Source organism: Neopsephotus bourkii, unplaced genomic scaffold (assembly GCF_033783945.1).
Source record: "Neopsephotus bourkii isolate Nb327-2 ecotype Australia unplaced genomic scaffold, CSIRO-AGI_Nbou_v1 NB_1767, whole genome shotgun sequence".
Classification (NCBI taxonomy): domain Eukaryota; kingdom Metazoa; phylum Chordata; class Aves; order Psittaciformes; family Psittacidae; genus Neopsephotus; species Neopsephotus bourkii.
Window position 1 is genome coordinate 6373210 of NW_026902241.1, and position 24443 is coordinate 6397652.

The 24443-nt window shown below is 37.0% G+C and overlaps 1 protein-coding gene across 3 annotated transcripts in view; it reads right to left on the minus strand.

Moving 5' to 3' along the window:
• The window catches only part of PRKN (parkin RBR E3 ubiquitin protein ligase), a 722549-nt gene that overhangs the window by 276124 nt on the left and 421982 nt on the right, over nucleotides 1–24443 (minus strand). For all 3 annotated transcript variants that reach the window (XM_061378740.1, XM_061378739.1, XM_061378741.1), the window contains exon 7: nucleotides 5065–5201. In XM_061378740.1, coding sequence (XP_061234724.1) covers nucleotides 5065–5201 — 137 coding nt within the window. The remainder of the gene's footprint in view (nucleotides 1–5064; nucleotides 5202–24443) is intronic.

The following is a 24443-nucleotide window of genomic DNA, read 5'->3' on the forward strand; positions in this document are numbered from 1 at the left end:
TAATATATATGCCTCCCTAATCAGTCCCCAGAAGCTTTCTTTCAATGGAACATGGCTCTCAAGGCAATTTATTATACTTTAAAGCTTTAGTCCTTTTTATTAGCAGTTCTATACACAAACTGGTGGTAATTTCACTTATTTATTTATATATCTGTGTGGTAAAATCAGATTACTTCCAGACACAATAGTGTTTTGCAGTCATCAGGAGAACTGCATCTTTTATCTGGATTCCTTTAAAATACATCATGCATATGATTACTCATAAGAAATAAAGTGATGCAAAGACATTTTGCAAAGTGCCTACAGCACTGTAAAACCTTGCCTTTCCTTGGCCTCACCACCTTTTCTTCTACCAAAGATCTGTGGAAGTTTATTTCACCCTGGGGACCAAGACCTATAATAATGCTGTAATGTTATTTTAAAAATGAAACAGTGTTCATAGGAACAGCATGTGTTCAAATGGACTAATACATTGAACATTTGTATACAATTCCTGCTTTGAGGTAATGCTATGAGATTCTTTGCCCTGCACAGTAACTAAATAACCATAAATGATCTTTCATGCATATGCAAATCTATCCCTCTAAGCACCTTATTAATTATTTCAAAGATACTTGGAGGTCACCACTCATGGAAATTTCTATGCATGAAGCCTCATTAGTACAAGACACCATACAGAAAGATGGGATAGATTTTTGCTGCCATTTAGCAAGGGCAGAGAGAGTATAATCTGTAGCGTTTGTTTTTTTATTTTAATGACCAATGAAATCCAGCCAGCTCCTATATGTAAGTCCTTGCTCTGAGCTGATACAGTGGGTTTGAATCTTGGGGCTTCTGCTACACTACTCTGAACAGCTAATCCTATCAATGCACCAGTTATCATGCTCAGAACTGCAGTCCTCAGCGCTGGCTCTTCTTAGCTGGAGTAGCGCTGCCTGGCAGCATTAGCAGCTAAGTATTAAGAAATTAATGTTGTTCTTCTAAAAATTACAGCAATGACACATTTTGTGTTGGAACAAAGCGAACGGATGGAGTTATCAAGGTGATACATCACAGCTCATCAGCTGAGATGACAGCCTCCTTCTGAGCATGTATTATCTCCTGTTTAATTAGGCCACATAGCAGAAATCAAAGAAAAGCAAGGATATAACCATACAAAATACCTGAATTCAGTAACAAAATGCATCTTCTGCTATATCTGTGCCAGGAAGCAAGAAATTGAACCTACTTGAGAAGCACTGTTTATCTGAAATCCCTAGATCCTTTCCAGCTCAAGTTATCATACACATGTGATGATAATGCTGATCTTGTCTGTCACTGTGACCCTTTGCTGTAGCAGCTGCTGTTTATTTTTATTCTGTTGTGTGTGGTGCTTTCACCTCTAGATTGATCCAATAAAAGATACTAAAAACTTGCTATGTTGGTACATTCCCTTGATAAAAATCAGGAACAGTGAGTCAAATGTTAACAGAAACTTCAGGCTATGTTCATTATGTTATCTCTATTTTTGAAAAACACTAGAATGAATGGAACTAATTGGAAGTGCAAACAATTTAAATAGGCTTAATTACAAAACCAAACCCTTCTGTACAGTTCTAGGGCAATGTGTGCACATATGCCTTGAAGAAATGGGGTAGTTTTTAAGGAAATTTGTTCTTACCTGAAAACGGAAAAGTAAAATAATTTTTACAAAGTCCAAAGTCAGAGTATTAGCATTTTCTATTCAAGACACCATAAATGCTATTTCAGTATTAGTTCGTGATGTTTAAAAATATACATATTAATATAGACTGGTTTGATCTGTCTGTGTAACCTGGTCACCTACCATGACATAAATCTCATTACAGTAAATACAACTTTCTTTTGTATTCCTTTTACAAGCAGGCTCAAATCAACATCTAACCTTTCAATAAAGCTCAGGTCTAACATTTTTTGCTCTGAGTCATGCTAACGTGTATTAAACCAAAACTGACACAGTAAGAAAGAGAAGTCTTATCTTAGCATGTCCCATGATATTCATTCCTGTCAAGGGAATTCATTTTAGGCTTCAACTGAGGTAATTAGAGGAAGTTGTGTCAACAGTGCTTTACCATCCCCACATGCAAATACAAACTGGAAAGCGCAGTTGCAAAAATTAAGACTGCGAACTGTAGACTGCAAAAATGCTATCTTATACTATTCAGTAGGAATGCCAAGATAAGTGAAAACGAAAATAACAGGATACCGTTTTGAATGTTTCTCAACCGAATTCGTTGCTATGAAGCAGACTAAAATCTTCTGTAGCTGAACAGTAAGAAGGAAGGGGTTGGCAATTCATACATTACTCTTCTTCACAGGTGTGATGCAACCTCAGCCTCATGACTTTCTCAAAGAACAGTCATCAGTTCCTAACTCCAATGTAACCTAATTCTAGAAACAACCAATTTTCTTGCATACCAGAACATAGCTGCAGAAATGAATCACTGAAGTTATAACAGCACTGCTTAAATTCTTCATCCTGAAAAGCACTCTGAAAGATAATGCTTACAAATGCCTTTTTTTGATAGAGAACTGATAACACAGCAGATTGATGGAGGTAGAAATCAATTTTAGGTTTAGATGGAATATTATTTAAAACTGCTGAATGCTCATACACTGTGACTGAGAACCTCTCCAACACAAAGCATGCCATCACAGTATAATGTCAATACTTCTTAGAGATAATCAGATTGGCTCTGAGCAAGCAGTTATGCCTAGACAGCACCACACACGACTGTGCAGAGACGCACAGATCTCAAAGCAGTATTTGCCTTGTCAGTCCTCATCAGCCTACCAGAAGTGTCATAATATGTGCTATACTGACACAACTATATTTCCTTCCCTTCATCATTACAATTCAGCTTTACCTCTAGAAACTCTGTACTGCACAGCAGGGCACTACACTGCGGCAAACCTAAACTACGGCCTCCACTGGCACAGGACAGCACCTCTGCAGAAATTTTTCCAAGAAACATTCTTACTAACAGGAGCTCAGAGAGAAAATGTATCAGTTATAGTATTATTATTACTACTGCTATTAGTACTATCTTAATGTATAGGATTTAAAAAACAACTTTCTGATTTGGGGAGTCCTGAAACATTTAGAACTTCCATATTTAGCTATTTTAACACTCAAGTATAACACAGCTAAGGCTAGATTCACAGCAACAGCAGCTTTTCTATTCCCACAGCTGAACACTATCTCACTTGAACAGCAGAAATACCGTTCACCTCTGCGCATCCTTTACAATATTCCTTTCTCAGGCCAAGCCAATGTCTTCCTCACCATGCAAAGACTGAAATCGTATCTCTAAGCATTTCACTCTGTCTTCTTGCATCTTCCCCTCATCCCATACCTACTCTGTTTCTACTGCTCAATTCCCATAGCGTTCAACACATAGAGGAGAGAAAAAAACCAGCCTGCTACCACCAAGCAGGGTTAAAAACTTCTGCAAACTTCTTAGTCTCCTCTTTGAGAAAAAAAAAAGACAGACAAAACTTCTGAACAGAAGTAGAGTTAATTAGAGTTGCAAAATACATACAAAAATCCTAATACAAGTTTTGTGGAGCATGACTAGCAATGGCTTTACAGACAGAAGTTGTGTAAGGGTCATTAGTTTAACAAAACACCCAAACTGGAGGAAACTCTGTGATGCTAGCCATGGCAGCAAGGAGGCTCACAAGAGAGAAGAAAGATGAGTTGCTTGCTGCACCACTGGAACAACTGATCAACTTAAGGAGCTAAAAGGAAAAGAGGAAGAGAACTGATAAAAAAAAAAGAGGGGAAAAAAGGATGGATCCATCTCAAGTAGCTGATTAATTTGTGTGGGAGCAGAAAATGGATTAACTTTTGGAGAAGCAAGGAGTTAGGCTCAGAGTACAGACTGCCACACAGTACTACAGTAATGTCAAGGTCAAGGAAAGAGAAGTGGGTATAAAGTTCCTGTCAGGTTCTTTATAACAAAACTTCTTACACAATGTTATAAAGTGTTTTGTGCAGCATGAGATCAGTGTGTAAATGCAGTAGCAGAGCACACTGTTGGGGTGTAAGTAAAATGAGACCTGGTGAGACAGCACATACACAGCAATTTGAGTGAAAGGTGATGACCATTGCTACATTGCTCCTGAAGCAATTAAAACCAAGTGAGTTTAAATAGCTTTTACTACTGTTCTTTCAAGTTCTTACTGTTCTAACATGTTCTCACAGTAAGTAAATGCCACCCTCCTAAGAAATTTTGTCTTTTTTCTCCTATCTAGTAATTTGAAATCTATTTGCCAGCCATTCATGTAACCAGGCAAATCTATCTTCCATTCAGCTTCTAATATGCTGGAAAATTATACAGTACTTGTGAGAAACATATAAGCACATGTTCAAATATAGCAACATGAAAAATAAATTCTAACATATTTGTTCACAGCAAATTTTTTGAGAATTTGCAATGGAATCAATTCTCAAAACATGTCTTCAAGTTCAATGTAAGCCTTTATTTTGTTAAGTTAAACCGTCTCCTACTCAGGTAGAACAGATAATCCACCATCTTCTCAAGTAGAGATGGTAGATGTCATTTCGTTCAATGACATTCAAGCTGACAATTAGTAGCAATAACTTCATCAACAGGAAGGCTATTTGAAATTCCTATTGCAGTCCTCTTTTTATTAGTACTTGAAGATAGGCCAAGAAAGTTAACACTTAATTTGAAAGTGGAAATGTGGAGGTCAAGGTGATATTTTTTAACCAGAGTGTAATACTATCATCTGGTAGCACTTTGTGATTATAAAATTCTAATGTAAAGAAAGTATGCATCTGCTTTTAAAAGAAATGCCCTTTCAAATCCAGTTAATTCTGCAGTTCACATGTCTAGGAAGAAAGACTCCGATATTCAAATATTTTCTCCATTAAACAAGTCATCTGAAAACAGTATGATTCCACAGATATATTCAAAACTAAAAAGTGATAAAAAAAAATAAAATAAATCTTGACCTGAAATCAAAATGACATAAATCAAAACCAAAAACAAACAAACAAAAAAATCAGTTTAAACATACCTACACAAGGGAGAGAATAGCCAAGCTCTGGGTCATGGATGAACTGCCGGTCATTCAGCATAGTCACACAGTACAAGTGGAAACAGTCTAGGCAAATGACATGGCGATGCACACACTGGAACACAAGCACAGGACTCCTGTAAAAAACAAACAAAGAAAAAGATCCAATGAAAATTATGAATAAGGATGGGATCAAACCCACAAACTGGCCACAGCCAGGAGAGGCAGCACCTCCCAATATTCAGCTCAGGACCAGCACACTGGAGGTGAAAGAAAAAATGAGTCATTTAGGAAACATTACATACAGGTGAAATGTGCCTGCACTGGCAGGAGCACCGAATGGGTTTGCTCTAATAGAGTTTAACTTCTGCTAACTCCTGATGGACGTACCTTAACTGTTAATTCTGACACAATGACTATGAATGCTTTGATAAAGCACTGTTTGTGCTCTGTTATCCTACACTGCTTGCTTATCTCTCCTTCTTGAATATTATCAACCTTGAGTATCAAAACTGGAAAAATTGAGACATGTATAATCTGAGAAAAATGCTGAACTACTTTTATTTGTCTGTGAGCAAACAAACAAATGGGTTATATGCTAACATTTTTAGTAACTAGGAAGAAAGGGAATTATTTTTAAAAGTAAAAGGACAAATTCTCACATATTCATGGTACTCCGGGATACAGGTATTAAAATACAACATCAAATACAGTAGGACTTGTGATAAAATCATTAGAGTTAACAATACTCCTTTAGCTTCTATAAATTCTGCTAGATGATGCTCTGAAAACCCACTGAAATAGTAAATCATCAAGCCCTCGATGTAAGAATACAACTGTAAAATGTAATCAATAATAATTTCGGATACTGTATATAAGCATTTAATCTTCCATGAAAATATGCTTTAGAGCTGCACATACTATAGAATTCATGGCAGTGTGCTGGTATATCCAAAAATACAATTTCTGTGTTTTAAGGATTTTGTTGAATAAAGCAGATTAGAAACTGAATTAAATAAAACCTCCCCATTACTAATCCTTATTAGTTACCCAGTTGCTGATCTGAATGCAAAAAATAATAATTTTTAAAAGACAGCTGCTAGGTAAAATGAGAAGCTGATCTATATCATTTTAGCTGTGGATGGTCCCAAAATCATTACAAAGAACTGAAGGAGCAGTCACCTTGTCCGCTGGGACAAAAGTCCCCAGCACTCACCAGATGAATGAAACCTTAAGCAGAACATCCCAAATATTTCTTTCTGAAATGCAGATATACTTAAAATTTCCTATAACTTTAATGGATACATAATTTTTAGGGTTAACTGCCCATTTTTAGTACCTCAGTATGAGTATCAGTTTCATGGGAAGCTCAAGGGATCTAAATTCACAATGCTCTTCCTTTCATTTCAAAGACAAAACATATCTTGTGCATAAGAACAGATCCACAATAGAAAGCCATCAGAAACTGAATGTCTTAAAACAGACCAGAAATATAAATGGCATTATCAACACTTCCACCTAAACTTGTAGGAAACCAAGACTGACATCACTTCATTATGCCAATGAACTACTACTGTCAGTTACTAATGTAAATTATTTTGTGACAAATATTTTTGCTTCTTAATATATTACAACTGTTTTTAAATAAATGCTCCACCTCTGGCAGTGTTTAAGGCCAGGTTTGATAGAGCGTTGGGTGATACGGTGTGGGGTGAGGTGCCCCTGCCCATGGGAGTGGGGTTGGAACCAGATGATCTTAAGGTTTCTTTTCAACACTAACCATTCTTATGATTCTCTATAGTCCAGAAAAAAAGCAGCTATATACCTATAGACTTAAACTGCATTGTTAGGAACAATGTTAATCTTAAAATGTGCTATCTTTTAATACTACCAAACTTGCAAGCAACGCACACGAACTAGCTATAAGTCTGGGTTCTGACTCTGTCACAAAACATGAGCTTAAGCTTTCACAGCTATTATACTGTCTGCTAATTTTGCAACCCACAGTATCTGTGGCGTAAGGCTTTGAGAAACTCAATCTGTATGCAATGCAGATTTATTCAAACACATTTGGCATTGGAACAGTCACTGTATTCCAATATTTTCAGATTTTGTATCAAAAGAAAGCACTTCTAGCTTAAAAGTGATAAAGAAATTTGGTCCCTAAGATCAGTAAAGACAAAGATGCAAAGATTATATTCATAATGCCTGGATGAAACTAGTAAGTACCCATTTAGGATAACCCCAAGAGTTATTAATAGAAGCCTTGCTTGCACCAAACACAATTTATTTTAGAAAGGAGTATTATGAAAGTAAAAAAAAATGCCATATAATGTAACAAGGGCCCTTGCTCAACCTAACATAACAGTCTAGTAATGTAAATCTGGTATATTTTAGAAGGTATTTTGTAGGTTCCATTTACATAATACATTTGGCTCACTTAGAGGCTTCATAAGAATAATATATAATAAAAATGTATAATATATAAGAAAAAGGGATAAATTGGTCCTTTTTATTCACCAATTATGAACGTAACCACTTTTAAAAACTGAAAATCCAACATTACAACGCATCACAAAGAATTCCCATAATAAGTCACTTGCTCCTGTGCTCTGATTTCTTTTTGTCAGAATATCAGTATGCATTTACTTAAACAAGAAAGAAAGGAGAATCTAAAATGTTTCTCCTTCATGCTATTGCTGTCAGATACCTGTGTGGCACAACAGTGGCATAGCTGGAAGTACTATCTGGTCTACACACTCTTTCTTCTTTTTCCTAAAGCATCACACTGCAGACAATTCTCAGATAGACTACAACAGTATACTAACTAAATAAACATACAAAGACTTGATCTTCTTTAGATAAGAAGCCCACTGAGAAATAAATCTCATGACAGTTATTAACATACTGCGAGTGAGCCCAGTGGCTATGAATGTGAGGGGCTACTTAGCATAAGGAATTATTTGCAGACATAACAGTGGATTAACTGATGTATCTTTCATGCCTGCTGAAGAAAAATGCAGGCAACTTGTCCCTTGCTTGGTCTTTATCCTTCTTATTTTGAAAAAAGCTTCACTGAGTAAAGGTTAAACAGCACACCACATATATCAATCCATTATTTGTTAGCAAATGTGAGTTGCCACTGTCTGAAGCACTTCAGAGCAAAGAATACCTCTAAGCCTGTAGAAATCTGTGAAAAACATGTTGGAGAAATCTGTGAAATCCCCTTGGGGTCATTTCTAGGTGACAGTTGGATTTTTCTCACCTCAATCTCAAAATCTTAACCAAATAATAATAAAAACCCCTTAGCAGATGTCTATAAGGCTGCCTTGCTGGGATTGCAGTCAGCAAAGCAAAAACAGCCATTTGGGATTCATTCCTGTGCAGTAAGTAAATCTGAATGCACACAGCTATATCACAGCCTTTAACCCCACCTATGAGTGCTATATTTATCATAGCTCACTTCTTCATTTCTAATACATTTTTCCATGTTGGCAATCTTCCTGTACTTCAAAAGGCTCTCTAAGTACCATGAAATAATTTCATTTCTAAGTGAATTTCTATGCCATTCCTTAAGCAGCATTCAAGCAGTTTTGGCTCTTCCCATGCACCAGAACAAAGTTACAATGCCTAATTATCCAAATCATTCATCTATCACGTCTTCCTCATAGAACTGTTAAAGGAAGTGTTCTAATTCATACAAAGCTGGTGGCACACGTGGTTTTCCTGTCTAATGAGTACAGTCCACAGTCGCATGCAAAACTACTGAAAGGATTGCCCATTTATGATGCTTTAAGTGCATGGTTTTCTTACCATGAAAATACTTCCAAGTACCTCCAGTTAGAGTAGATTATTAAATTCCATTAAAAAGATGCTACTAATTATATAAAATATAAATATAGAAAGCACAGGAAAAAAAATCACAGGGATTTCTCTTTTAGAATTGAGGCAGTTTGAAGGAAAGCATAGTAACAAATCCTGCCTTTTAATGAGAAATACACTATTAAGGGTATTAGAAACAGTGACCTAGCAATTGCAGACAACCTGTAAATAAGAATGCAGACCTCTAATTATTTAGACAAAGGTAGGTATGTGAAATGGGTATCAAGACCTTACAATAAAAAAGAAACAATGATAAAGCACTAAGAAATCTCACAGTTACAATTTTGCAATCAAGAACCTGTATTTCAAGGACTTTTAGGAACACACAAAAAGTACATCCCTGTCTTCCTTTCCCTAAGGAATGAAAATAAATCTTTACAGACTGTGCCAATAAAAAAAACCCCAGAATATATAAATACAGTATTCTCAGAAAACTGATACATTAAATCCACTAAAACAAAAAAATTCCGGTTTTGTGTCTTTGATCACTTGCCACACAGCACATCAAAGGTCATAAGGTGAAGGTTATGAACAGCACGAGACATCACTGTGCAAGCTTACATTTTCTGGCTGTGCTTCTGTATAAAAAATGTATTCTGACCCACAGCTGTTAACTTAAAGGGGCATTGGCAAGTGAAAACTGACCTACTTTATCCTGTATTATGTTACATGTTTTCCTCTAAAATGTCCTTTCATGTTTCTTATTTCTATTGGAAAGCAGCGCTGTGAGGCCAGAACCCAGGAACAGCCTGACAGTAATAAACCAGAATATAAGAGGGAAGAAGAGGCACACTTTAAATTAGCTCTCATCATGGCAAGTGCTCTTTTCAGCAGTGCTCCTGTTAACTCTATTGTCAAGGGTTTTTTCGTGCTGTGGAAGTGACACACATTATTGCCTGTAAAATCTGTGATCACTGTGCCAGGCAACAGCATCTGCCTCCCGACAACACAGGCAAAAGAATTCAATGTTACGTGTACTGGTACGTTCATATGAGCACCCAGCATTAAATATGTGCTAGGCCTGCTTGTTCAGACATGCCTTGTCTAAGCTTCATCTTCAGACAAAATAACTACTGTTGGCACTAACAGCTGAATCTTACGATACCCAGGAATGGACAGTAATTAGGCTGGAGAAGAAACTTTTCCTGCAATCTATCAGATTAGCTGTCTACAGCACTGCTCTGCACAGCAAAACTGATAAATCAGTCATGCTTTGAAAGGAGATGAGTAGAACCCGCTCCTTTCCCTTCATCTGTGTTTTTAAAACCAACTTAATGCTCCACTGGAGAGAAAAGGAAAATACCTCAGGAATGGAAAGAAAAGATGACAAAGGAAGTGGTTCATTAAATTGTCCTAACCCAAGCCCCAATGCCAGTTGACAGTGGAAATGCAAGAACAACCAGTGGGACCAACCTAAGTGTGGAAAGTCTTTGTTTTCCACAGAGCATGGAGGACTTTGCATGGATGTGGCTCTTCAGTGCTCACTGGCCCTTGGATATTGATCCACTCTATTCCTCCCCACAATCCCCTGGGAGCTGAAGGATTGCTCTGACATAGGGCTCATGATTTTTTTCACATGTATGTAACTGCACTCAGTAGTACACCAGCAGTAAGACTGTCAGTAAGAACACAGCAGAGCAGCCTCCTTAAATGTTAACTCAGAACCTTTATAGCTTGCTGAGCACCAGCTTACTGTGAACTGATCCATCAATACTGGCTCTTTAGCATGCAGTGACCTACTAAAGCCTTTGTCACCAAAAGGTGGCAAATACTTCTTTCACCCTCCCGTGGATTTCAGTTGGCTCACAGCACACTTTCCTCTCCCCTGAGGCAGCACCCAGCCTTCAGCACCACAGGCAAAACTGTGAGCAGTCCACACCAGCCACACATCATTTTGCCCAGAGCCTCCCTTTCACAGGCTCCTAACTTACTGTTTAGAGATACTCAACTTGTACAGACTAGAGATACGCAGTAAGAAGTCAGCCTAGTTTGATTTTCAGAAAAGGAAACCAAAACCATAGAACCCCCAAAAACCAAAACCGTCAGCAAGGTAACCAATGAAGTTGGGAGAATGATGTGATATCACAACAGGAGGAGGAAGGGCTAATTGCACCTGCACAAGCACTATCATGCAATCCTTCAGTAATTAAAAATGAATAAAGCCAAAATGCCTTTGCACCTTATTGATCTCTTATTCCCCTGACTGGCTGCTGAGGATAACATTGATTCTTTCAAGGATTTAAACTTTATTTAGTCTTAGTCCCTACATCTATGCTAGTAAAATTAAATTTGTCAGCAAATGTTTTTATACTACTGGGCTGCAATTGTTTATGCTCTTAAATCGCTAAAATGGGCCCCAGCATGGTTTTAGGCTTGCCAAATTGCTAGTCCCAAACAGCTCCTTGGCACACTCCAGGGTTTACCATGTGCTGTCACCAACGGGCAATAGTAAGCTGCATGTGGCCACCCTGCTTTAAAAACTAAGAGAATTTAATAGTACACATTTACAGTAGAAGAGCTTTATTCGGGGACACTTCTCTTAACACCAAAGCTTACTGAATTACTCTCTTTCTTGATTTTAGATTAACTCCTCCATTCACAAACCAAACCTTTTAAGACTGCCTGTGAAAATTACTGTATGTAAACACAGAAGAAAAGTTTCCCAACACAAAAGACAAGACAGAATCATGACCTCTTTTTGATTTCTTGTGGATGCTGAAATCCCTGAAAAGTGGAAAAAAATATTGGATACCATCTTAATGGATGCTGTCACATTATCCTCTTCATTCCCTGGGGCTCCAGGAGGGACTATGACTGTTGGACATGGCATCTTTAACTCTGTAAACTTCAATTACCCCTTTAGAATGTGTTTCTTAACATGTATAGAAGAAAAGATGACTGGAAAACAAGGTAAGGTAGAGAAGGGGAGGAAGGGGAAGAAAAAGGAAAGATCTAAGAGGGAGCAGGAGATACATCAGCTGTATCACTTCTATTTGCTCCTAGAGAATTATCTTTTGCCACCTTGTTTTATGGGTTTCCTCATCTTTCTTGTCAAATATGAATATTCAATTTATACGTTCATCCAAACAATAGCTCGAGGGTGCTTCCCATTAAATGAGTCTTCAATCTCAATCAAAAATATTATTTTTATCTTAGAAACAAAAACACCCTCAAGTTACTGTTTTATTTCTTGATAGAAACCCCTCTTTTTTCAACTCACTATCATTATAATTTACAGAAAACATTTACCCTTTCCTCCTCAAGGCAAATACCTTACCATAAATGTCAAGATGCAGTTATCTGAGAACACTTTCGACATCAGCACCTCCAGTCAAAAGGAAGAAGAACAGGCTTTGGGCTAGCAAATCTTATTGAATGCATTTTGACTTTTTAAGTCTATAAAGCACTTAATTCCCCTTAATAGTCTAAAGGAAATGGTTTACAATGTCCACCAGAAAATTGTTCTAACAGTGAGAATGGCTTGCTTATGTCATTTTTCTATATTGCTTACAAGCATTATCATAAGATATTCATACTCTGGTTTTTCTTTTTTTCTGATCTTGCTATGGCCCTGGTCAGAAGAATAACTGTGGAATTTAAATGCCCAGCATCCAGCATTTATGCCTAAATTTCATTTGCCTTCTCCATCTTTATCCCTTCCATCAATTACACAAAAGAGTAAATGGAATCAACTTTCCAATAAGAAAAAAAAAGAAAGAACGAAACACACAAATTAAATAGTAAAAATAGACATTATTACAAGGCTTGGGAAGTATCAATTCTGAATTTTTAATTGAGCCAAAAAACCTAAACCAAACCAAAATTTTGCACAAAATTCAATATTTTTTTAATTTCTAGAGATAAAACTCAACTCAGAAGAGGATTTTGGAAGTGCAAATAATTTTATGTGCCTATTTCCTGTTTAGTCATAGTATACATTTTCATTTTGTACCACCTGCTTAGAGGCTGGCTTGTCCTCTTTGTGTCTGTTCTTTCAAGGAATTACAGTATACATTAGAACTCAGGTAATTTACTATTCTTTGTACAGAAATGCTCAGGAAAAATCTTTTCCCATTTGTCCACCTGACCTAATAATCTGTGCAACACTTAGGAAGTCTGACACTCATCCAAATATACCTTCCTGCTTTTATAGGACCATTCAATTCCAGATCACGATACTCAAATAATGCAAAGAGTACAGTGAAAAACAACAATAAATAGGCACATGCGAGATTTATCAGCTTTCCCAGAACACATAGATCATTCCTACAGAGACTACTCATACTCTTCTGTTACACTCTCTCTGTTAGAGGAAGTAACCTGGCCTCAGGAGAGAGGACAGGATATAGGCAGAAACTTGATACGTAAAAACTAATTCTAAATAAATTCAGAAATATTAATAGGCATTTACTAAGGTAAGATTTCCTCTGCCTTCAATTTCCTTTTGACACATCTGTCAATATGCCATAGTTACTGCATATGACCTAGGGTCTGCATTACAAGTCTAGCTATCAGGAAAAAAAAAGGAGGTGCAAAAAGAACAAGAAAACAGAATGGAAAAGAAGCAAGACAACATTTTTAACATTGTCAAACACATTTAACATGTGACATAATATCTCGATGTCTTGCAATCATAGATAACATCACTACTTCATTTCATAGTCTGCCTATATCCATTCACAGGCTGATTAAGGCATAAACTATACTAGACAAATCTTTCATTACAAATGGTGAATTTCTTCCACTACAATGGCAAAGATAATGTATTTGTACAGGGAGTCTAAAAGTTGGTTTAGCCCTAAGAAACTGTACACCACTAAAATGTGTCCAAGGAACATATTTGGACTCTGTGACAAAACCGTTCCTGCACCTTGTTTGGTTCAGGGAATAAAGAGACATACAAAATAAAACATATTGATAAAATGAACAAGTGAGCATCACTTAATTCAAAATGTAGGACAAAACAACAAACATTTCTCAAAAGAAATCTATCTGAAGCTCCTTCATTTTCTGCTTCAAATTATAGAACAGCACCTGAAATAAATGGCAATCCCACCTTATTTAAAATGGTATTTACCAACAATAATTGGAAATTAGATCACTCATCAATCTCTATCTTTTGCTTTTAAGTGAAACATTCAAACTATTGTACTTTTTTCTAATCATTTGAAATATTTATAGAAAAACAGTACTCCAGCTATATATTTTTACCTTTAAAATTTACTCTAAAGTTTTACTTTAAGTTTTTACACTCATAAGGTTTTTTTAAGTTAATGGGTTTTTAAAAAAGACAGGACCTACTGAAATACACCTACTTTCTTTCATAAAAAAAACCCCAAACTAGCAACAAACCACAATCAGAAAACAACAAACCAGGATATAGGGGAATGGCTTGATCGGATTTTGGTTTTTAATTTAGATGCTATGTAGGAATAACCCCTGGGATTAAGATTGTGCATGGTAAAGAAATAAACGTTTTTTTGGATGTTAGTAATCAAGCGAAAAGTACATCAACTAGATTGTAGTCTACAGATACTGTCAGATAAAATAAGGGGGGGAAAAAAAAGGAACATAGAAATGTAGATTCCCTGCCTCAAATCTCTGCACCACACTATCTTCAGATAGAAAACCTCGAGAAATGCTATGTGAAAAAATGTTTTTAAATTAGGGATTCTCACTTCTTTATTCTGTTTCAAAAAAAGTTAAGCTCAGAATGACTCATGGAAAACATTACTCAATTACACTACTATCAAGTTCACACGTAACAATACTCAGAAATGAAATGTCAATAGATGCTTGATTCTTGATTTTCAAATAATTCTAATTCATCTGTTTTCAAGCATATATATAATTTCTCTGCCAAATTCTAGTCTCATGAAGACAGAAACTTCTCTGGCAATGATGAAGAGAGCCTTGAAATTCAGTGATGAGAAATGGAGGGCTCATAGAAAATGCAGCTGTACAAATTACATTAACAAGAAGGGCTACTAGAAGTACAAACTTGTCTGAAGTCATACATCCTGCTCTCAATGTCATTTCATGTCTTTGAAAGTAGTTAATGCAAGGGATTCATTATTTCTTCAAGAGAAAGACTGCTGTATTGTGCTCAGCCCCACTCATTTCTATACAGATGGACACAGCGCACGCTTTGATTAGCATGAAAGCAATGACTGAAGCCGATAGGAACCTAGTGTTGCTTCTCTGAAGATACTACAGAAATGCATTTGGCTGCAGTCTGCAAAGGAGTAACTAATATTACAGCAACAAAAACCCACACAGGACACTGACAGGGAAGTTGCCAAAATGGCTAACAGAAAAGTTAAGACTTGCACTTCTTTCCTAGGTCTGGTTCTATTTTCATTATAAACAATAGCTAAATTGTCATTGACTTGAGCTGACCAAAGTTTAGACTTACACTTTTTTGAATAAATACAAAGATATAATTCAATGTGAAAAATAACATCATGTGAAAGTGACAGAGGCAGACCAGGTGTTTTAATCACATCAAAACATTTTACTATGCAGCAGCTGTATATAGAAAATTTGTTTGCACCTGTACACCTACTTAATTTTACCTGGAAAACATTCTGCTTTAGCATTCATTGGACATCTTTGTATTTTTAAGTGGAGGAAGACAGAAAGTTCAGTTCTGAAATAAAACTGATAAAAGCTTAACCAGAATTTCCTTTTCTGTCAAAATAGATGCTTTCCCCCTTGTTCATACCACTTATTCAGGAGTTTGACGGACTGACTAAGGCCAGTGTGTCTCAGTGCTATGCTCTGCCTGACCTGATTTAGTGTTCAAAATCACAGAGAACAAAGTTAATCAGCCTAATTAAGGCTGGAAGTGCAATAAGGCACCATTTTTATGATGCTCAAGCTACTAACTATGCTGGGCTTTCTAACAGTTACATCTTTGGCTGCATAGGTACTGGAGCTGACTGCCTCATTCCTCCTTTGTGGCGACTTCGTAATCATCCCTTGGCAATGCACAGACTGGGAAGGAAAAAGAAAAAAAAAACAAACCAAAACAAATGTAACCATTGAAATGACAGCTATTAGAAATACTCAACAATTGAAGTGTCTGGATTCAGTTCAAGACTCTTCCAGAAACTACCAACCCTGTGATCACGACAGATCCCCAAAGAAGGTTCAGGCCAATTCTTATCTAAACTGGCTCTCACATTTCCCATTTGTACAACATACCAATTATGCTTCCCATTCTCTCTTACATTAGCTGACCTGACATTGACCTGTTCGTCCATATGTGATTCATCAGGTTTGCCTTCTGCTTCTAAACACAAGCTATATAAGACAGCAGACCTTGAACCCCAGCCTGCTTTGGCGAAGTGTGAGAAGTCAATGACATTTCCTTGTCATGTGCCATCAGGAGCCCAGCAGCCTCCTGGAGCTCTGAATCACCACATTACATGTGCTGAGCTTACAATGGAACCGCTCAGGTTTTATAAACAGTGTTTACACAGGGTTTCAGTGTACTTGTGCAAAAGACCTTTTTATTTAAGGGTTGGCCTCGCTACACACAGCCTTGTTACAAGGGGTGAAGTTTATCGGATTAGAAGCAACACTGTTAGTATTCAGGACACATTTCCAAGTGCATATGACATGTCAGCTGCTTATATATCTTCCAATTCTGCTTCACATATTCCTTTTAAAGTTAAACATGAAGTGACAGAAGTGCAGAAATATCTGTGTCCTGCACTTTGTGAACATAACAGCGAAAAAAACCACCTTGACATGTCAGCTGACAACTGAAAAAATATCTCTGACCTCTGCTGAGGCATTCTGATTTTCTTAGCATCAACTAGTTGTAACAGAGAGAGGCACTGAAAATACATAATCATGAACTACACAATTATACATATATATACTCCACAATTATACATATATATATATATATATATAAATAAAGCATGAGGAATTTTATTTGCATGCCCCCAGATATAGCTTCTGTCTTTGGTCCTCTTTCTATGCCTGTACAACTACCTATTCTACTTTACAGAGACATCCCACAGAGATAAAAAAAAAAACAGCTAGGTAGTTTATTTCATATATTTGTAGTTATTTTCTTTTAAAATATATCTTTCTTCATTGTCCACTAGCAGATACACCACTTTCAACAGCTAATTCTTCCATGATTCTATGATTCTATGATCATTTAAATAAACAGAGCACTCCCTGCAGCAACTCCTTTCCTCCAGAATTAATTCCCTACTACACTGTTTTTTCTCTCTCTGTCCTCACAATTTCTTATTTGAGATAACTCTAGTTCAACCTACAGGTATCGTTCCCATACCAAGGTCGGTGTGGTCACCCTGGGTCCCAGTGGAGCTAGGAATCTAGTGCAAGAAAAGAGATGACCCTCCCACGAAAGTGATGCTACATGACATTTTTCCGATTAGCCTGAGTCTGCATTCTACATTTACTGTACAAACTCCAATTTCTAGAAACAGAGGTAACACGTATAGATTAATTCATGATAAACACAGCACATTGTACATTGCCAAAGAATTTCTTCTTAGCATTACTCACATCTTAATTTTACGTTCAATTAACTACCAAGAAGCTTTTGATCTGTTAATATTCAATATTTGAGAAATTATATGAAGACCTTTCATTCACCTAATAGTTGGATGATAGGGTTTATTATGCTTTACATGCATGCTTTTGGGGAGGGGGAAAGCTGTAGCTCTTTAAAAGCCATACATGGCCTTCACCATCCTGCACATGCTGTTAATTGTATGGAGGCATTTGTTTTGTACCTTGAAAGGTGAAGAGCTTCAGCAACCTCATCAAGATTCTTATCTGTACTCAGAGGATGGGGCCTAATTTTAATCTTGCTTAGTTCTGCATTAATCAGAACTGACTACACACTAAGGACAGTGAAACTGGTCAACTGTAAAACCAGTGGGAGAACAAAATTTTGTGGCAAAACAGATACTTCCAAGTTTTTGCAGTGTTTCTCGGATAATGGGTCATAATCAGAACAATGGGAAAATTGCAGTAAAAATGTCACTTCAATAAATAAAGTTAATGGAACAGTCTTTAAGAGATCAAAACCTTAAAAGTTGGGTGTTACAGGTAACAGCAGTGCACATTTCAAAGATAAACCAAAAGGAGGCCTATTATAAAAATCCTTGTCTTCAAATTGGGCAAACAAGCCACCTGAAAAGATTGAGAAATGAATCCCTAGCCATTTAATCCATTTTACTTATTTTTCTTTTGGTATTTGCTACAGTTATTTGGATAGCCTTCTTATTCTTAAAAGTCATTATCGCTGTCTGTGATGGATATTTCTGAAAAGTCTAGCTAAGATGAAGCTAATGTGCCTTTCAGGGAAGAAAGTGCCTTCAAAGAACATTTGAACATCCATAATGCTCCATAATAGAGATGATACTTAATCAATCTGGGGACCAACCATGTGCAGTGCAATATATGGTTGCTAAGTGAAATGTATGAATGTGTAACTTATTGACCAAAGGGGTAGAAAAGCTATGAGATGTTCTGCAATCAGGGGCTTTTGGAGGTGTAAGGGCTGAAGGCAGCCTTGGCAGCAGTGCCTATGAGATGATGGAATTGCGGACCCTGAGAGAGGGAAGCAGAGCAAACCACAAGATTATAACCCTGGACTTCAGTAGAGCAGACTTCAGCCTCTTCAAGGATCTGCTTGCAAGACTCCCATGGGATAAGGCCCTGGAGGGAAGAGGGGTCTAAGAAACTGGTTAATACTCAAGGATCACCTCCTCCAAACTCAAGTGTGGTCCATCCCAATGCTGAAGGTCAGGCAAAAATCTCTGAATGCCTGCATGGATGAGCCTGAGCTCATAGTAAAACTCAAACATAAAAAAGAAGCATACAGAAGGTGGCATCAGACTGCAATCCCAAACTGAACAGTGTGCATGAGGGGTTCTAGACAACATACTAGTTAAACAGAAGAAAGTTATGGGAGGAGATTATTTTAATTTGTTCATGTTGGCATCGTATATACTAATTTTAGCAAGCACAGTATCCTTTCCCTCTCATGAGAAACCAAACTGCTTGCAGGGCTCCTCGGTACCCTTGTTTAATCTGTGATACTGCAATTGGAATTTGTCACTATAGGAGCTACATCTGATGTTACAGCCTGAAGCAGAGCTAAACCAAAATAAACAATCTGCTCTATTCTGCTTAGACTAATACGACACTGATGTAAACCCCAGCACAGTGGAAAATGCATAAATGGGCTGCCACACTGAACACGTACACATAAAAACAGCAACACAGCTCAGAAGTTTTATTACTAATACTTACTGGATGAAAGAAGCCTTGCTTGGACTTTGGCTTTCCTATGCAACAGTATATTTTTTGTGAGTGTGTTAATGTGGAAAATATGCTTATTATTTCAAAAGGCCCTAGGAATTTTCTGCTGCACTGAGACAATATCTTAAAAATAAATAAATAAATAAATAAATAAAGTTTAGACAAGTATTTGTGTTATTACAACTTGTGCAAAGTTATTACGGTGGGATAGCTAAATGGGATTATTTTATCATAAATATCCCACAGTGACACAACTGTGCAAATATTTGTCCCAATATCTTGTGTTTGAATACAGTATTCAGCCCTCCCTCTATGTCTCTCTCTCTGGTTTTTGATTTAGGGTCTCTGGAGCTTTGCCAGTGCTCAGCTGTTCATTCCAGTTGCACATACAGGCTCATTTATTCAGTCACATTGAAGCCCAAATATGGTTATTCCTTCTACTCAGGTTCACTTGATCGGGGGGGGGGGGGGGGGGAAGAAGAGGGAGGGGGTAAACGTTCTGTTAAATTCATCAGCTGGAATGGCTGACCTTAAATCTAGAGTCTTACATGCAGTAATTTTTCCTTTTCTCTCTCCCCAAGCTAAGAAAGCCCTGCAAAGGCAACTGACTGAGCAGGTCACATTCTTCTATAAAGATACAAAGAGGTTATCTCGTTCAAATAATTTTATTTCAGGAAAAAAAAGAGGGTGCAATAAAAAGGAAGGCAACAAGGTCAATTCAATAACACCACAGACTGTTTTCTAACTGCCTTACTATGTATATATTTTAAGCTCCAAAGATGCATTTTCACACAGAGCATTTTTATATAAAAAAGGCAAGAAAAAACAGCAACAACAATAAGAGAAATGTGAGTAAAGCAGCTCATGAAAGTTAAGGGACTACGAGCAAAAAAGCTGCTGTCTTCACATCAGGCACAATTTATATGGCATCAGTGCAAGCTTTTCCATGTAGTCCTGCCTGTGACCTCAGCCTTCCTCTGTAAAACCATTTTCTCAAAGGAGATGAGGTTATCTAGTCTGAGTGATAGATCAAGTCTTGTGTTCTCATCAGAGGCCCCTACATGAGCCGAGCTAAAGTGAAACAGCCCAAATTTAAAAGTAATGCTAAGGAAGACACTTAAAAAGCAGAAGATACCCTCTTGCATTCTGCAGAGAAACGGCTGTGATTTTACAAAGACCGTGCTCTGCTTTCTTGCTCCTGCCTTGCTGATAACCCAAAGTGTGCATTGCTTGTTTTCTCTATTGCTGCAGATTACGTGCTGGGTGCTGGCAAGGCAGAACTCAGGTCTCCCTTGCCACTTTTGATTGTGCCATGGGACCACAGAACTGCAGTATTCACAAGTTTAGAATTCCTCTTGATGTTTCAAACTCTTGCTTTAAGCAGCTTTTTCTACCACATCCTACTAACAAAGGCATCATGCTTTGCTTGTACTTGTTTCGGTTCTCAAGCTGTATCTCAGACTGAATCTGGGTATTTCCCAGCCTCCCTCCCCCCATTAAGGCAGCCTTCAAGCAGCAGAAATCTTCAGACCTACCCCTAGATGGGGCTACTGTCCACAAATCGCTGCACTGGGAATACAAGTTCAATTCACCGAGCACAAGAAACTGAAATTAAATACTATTTATTAATCTCCTGCCCATTTATTAACCCCCTCATCCTTCATACATATTTCTTTGGCCTAGGCTGGCACACGGCAGTGATCATATTAAAACCTTTAACTCTCTCATCCCTTTTCCGCCATAAAATAAGAGGTATTTTCTAATCACATAAAACTAGACAGAAAAAGGAAGAGCTAACAACTGCTTGGAGAAAGCTCTGGATGTTTTCAGCAGCAGTCAGCAAGTGATGCAGCGACAACTGTGTCATGAAATCCTACACTGAGATATTTCAACAAGATATAATAATGTTGAAAACACCTAGGGGAAGCATATATTAATTTTTCTGCTTAACTTACATGGCACATAGCATCTTTCACATTTATTGCCATGCAAGTTCTCCTTCATATTATTTTCTATTTTCAGCTTCCCACTTGTTTTAGCTCTTTGCAACCAATGAGCATTATATATTGAAAAGCCAAAGCAAATCCCTAGAAAACATGTTTAGTACCCAAATAAAATAATTTAATGAATTCTTTGTTAGTTTAGAAAGACTGAAAGAGTGATTTCACATACTGGAATGAACAGTGATGACAGAAACAGATAAAAAATTACTTTGAATATTTACAGGTCCATTTCCACATGATTGCTTCAGGGACCCATCCCGTGCTGACCTACACCCTTAAGTCATTTCCACTTAAGCTGAGAATGCAACTCACTGTCATATGAGTTGGATTTTTTTTTACATTCACTATGTACTATGTAAGTGGACAAAAACAGGAAGAAATCAGTCCTCTATGATTACTAGTTACTGTCAAAGTGATGCTTATGCTATTTCTTTCCATTCTAACTTGAAGACACTGAGATTCAGCAGTTTGCTTCCTAGAACTAGTTCTAGAAATTTGAACGTTCAGCTTTCTGTAAAGGAAATTTATATAAGAGTTGGCAGTACTGCTGTATGAAAAGATGAAATGATTCTATGCTAAATAACAAAAGAAAAAAAAAGAAAATGAATAAAGAGCATGCATAGTAGAACAAAGCAATCAAATAGAAGTAGACAGAATAATTATAGATGTCTGAATAACACTCCAGATGGCATTTGGGCATCACAGCTAATAAGCAGGCTGTTTCAGGGGACCAGCATGTTAGCACATTATTGCAACAACTGGAAACCAGCAGCTGAAGCATGTCTGTCTGATTATCCAGGGAGCAGGCTACATGCAGCAGCCAAACCCAAGAAAAATACAGTGTCAAGATGCTTGCTTTTATGACAGGTTCAGGGACCAATTTTTTTAACAGTAAGGAAATGCTTAAAAGAAGCCATAACTAACAGCCATAACTACCAGTCATTTCATGAGGAAGTAGTTTTAGGCCAGTTAATCCGGCCTAAACTTTGGGCATTCAGAAAATGTATATTTTTTGTATTAATACCTATGTATTGAAATCAAAATTTCTACACTTCTGATCAACTGAAAATTAAGCTGGTTGCTGTGTTCATCTCCCTCTGTGCAAATTTATTTTACTAGAAGCAACGATAATAGCTGAAAGGGAGTTTACACTAAGATTTAATTTTATTTCCCTTTTCACCATTGTAATCTGCAAACTACTTCTGCAATTGAAACCGTTGAGCTTGAATGCTAAATTTTCTGCCAAAATAAGCTTGATATCTTGTCAGTTATCTCCTCAAATGAAATATATCATCTTCAGTACAGCAAGGAGTGCAACTGCAGTCCTCAGGAAATGTATTTCAGAGATGGAAGGTCTGATATTTCCATCAAGTAGGAAGACCTTTAGCAACACCCATCCCATAGTAAGCCCTGAATTTATTCTAAACCAGAAATTCTATGAAAACATAAGATATAATATTGTCCAAAATGTCGAAAATTATACGCCTTCTTACTTTCAATTTCAAATCAAGGTTACACCATACAGCTCCTATAGAGCTGAAATCAGAAACAAACTCCTCAGTTTCAGCTCTGGAATTAGAAGGTTTAGTACTGACTATCCTCATTCTTTTTCTTTGATTCCTGTCTTTAGGTTTTCCCGTTAATGAATCTTTGTACCTAAACCGATCTACACATAAAAATGCCAACAAAAAAAAACAATAAACCCCTTTCACTAAACCCTGCGGTATCAAACCAAAGCTATTTGAAATAATCTCTTATAGCAGGGCTTTTAACTGTTTGTATTAAAAATAAATAAATAAAATTCTTCACTCCTCCTTGGTTCTGAAAAAGTCTCCTTATAAGTGCTGCAGAATAGAATTTTAAATGTAAGCATTTGCAGAGACCTCCTACCTCCCCAAAGGTTTCAGTTACTTGTTCTGAAAACAAAAAATAAATGTTATGGTTTGTGGTGGGGTTTTCTTGTGTTTTTTTTTTTTCCCCTGGAATTGTTATGTCATTGTATCAGATGATGCTGATAATAACAACAACAACAACGTTTGGTTTGTGAAAGATAGTGAAAGTATGGTAGTTTTCTCACTGTGTTATTAAATATATTTATCTATGTACACACATTCCACCCTCACTGAGTTCCAAAGTTTTCTCAGGAATTTTCAGTTCTAAATGTATAAATCACCTACATTAAAATAAGATAAATCATATTGTTCATTTACAACAGAAGGAAGGTACTCGTGAAGCTTCTCTGAATTCTCAGCTCATGAAAATGCCACGTATCTATAAGATGCTTAAAGAAAAAGGTGATTATTTTTCATTATTTCAGTTATAGTCATATCAAAAGACACAAGAAAGATTGGTACCTCATTGTGCTGGGCACAATATAAAATATAGAACGAAATACAGTTCCTGACATAGCAAAGATAAGAATCTAAATAAACAGAGGCAGCAAAAAAGCATGAGGAAATAAAATTACTTGCCTTGAATAACAGGCACTTTTTTATCACATGAACAGAGACAGCACATAGGTGTCCTGAATCAGGATGAGTGATGTCTGTGCCTCACAGCATCACTGAGAGAACAGAACAAGTGTCTTTCAGAATCAGTCTAAATCAAAACATTCAACTCAAATTGAGAAAAAGAACCAGAGCCTACAATTACCATGATTGCCACTGTCGCAAGTTCAGGCAATGGAATCTCTTATCTTCCTTTCTCAGTAACATTCAAACTGTTAAAAATTTACTCATTTCTTGAGAAGACAGGCAGAAGGAAAGCTCATTAGACAGCCACCTTTATCAGTAGACATATCTGCACCAATATCAGACAGGGATGGTGGGTGGAAGAAGGTGATCCTACAGAAGCTTCCTTTGAACGGTTCCTGGTTCCTCTGGGTTCACAGACCAGAGGGAAACTGAACTCAGATATAAGACTTTGATGACTGTTTTTCTGAGAAAAGTAGCATTTACTAAATAGAAAATCAGATTTATCAACTATTAAAGAAAAAAAAAAGGCTTTGAAAATCTTCAGAAAAACAGCTGTCATCAGAAAACAGAAAATGAAGTGAAACCATGATGTCAGTGCGATTTTACACCTTTAAACCTTTGAGTATTTTTCAGACAGTAACATAGGTCACTAATGAAAATAGTTTATTAATGTTTAACCAGCTCCCTTGTGAGGCACAGCAAA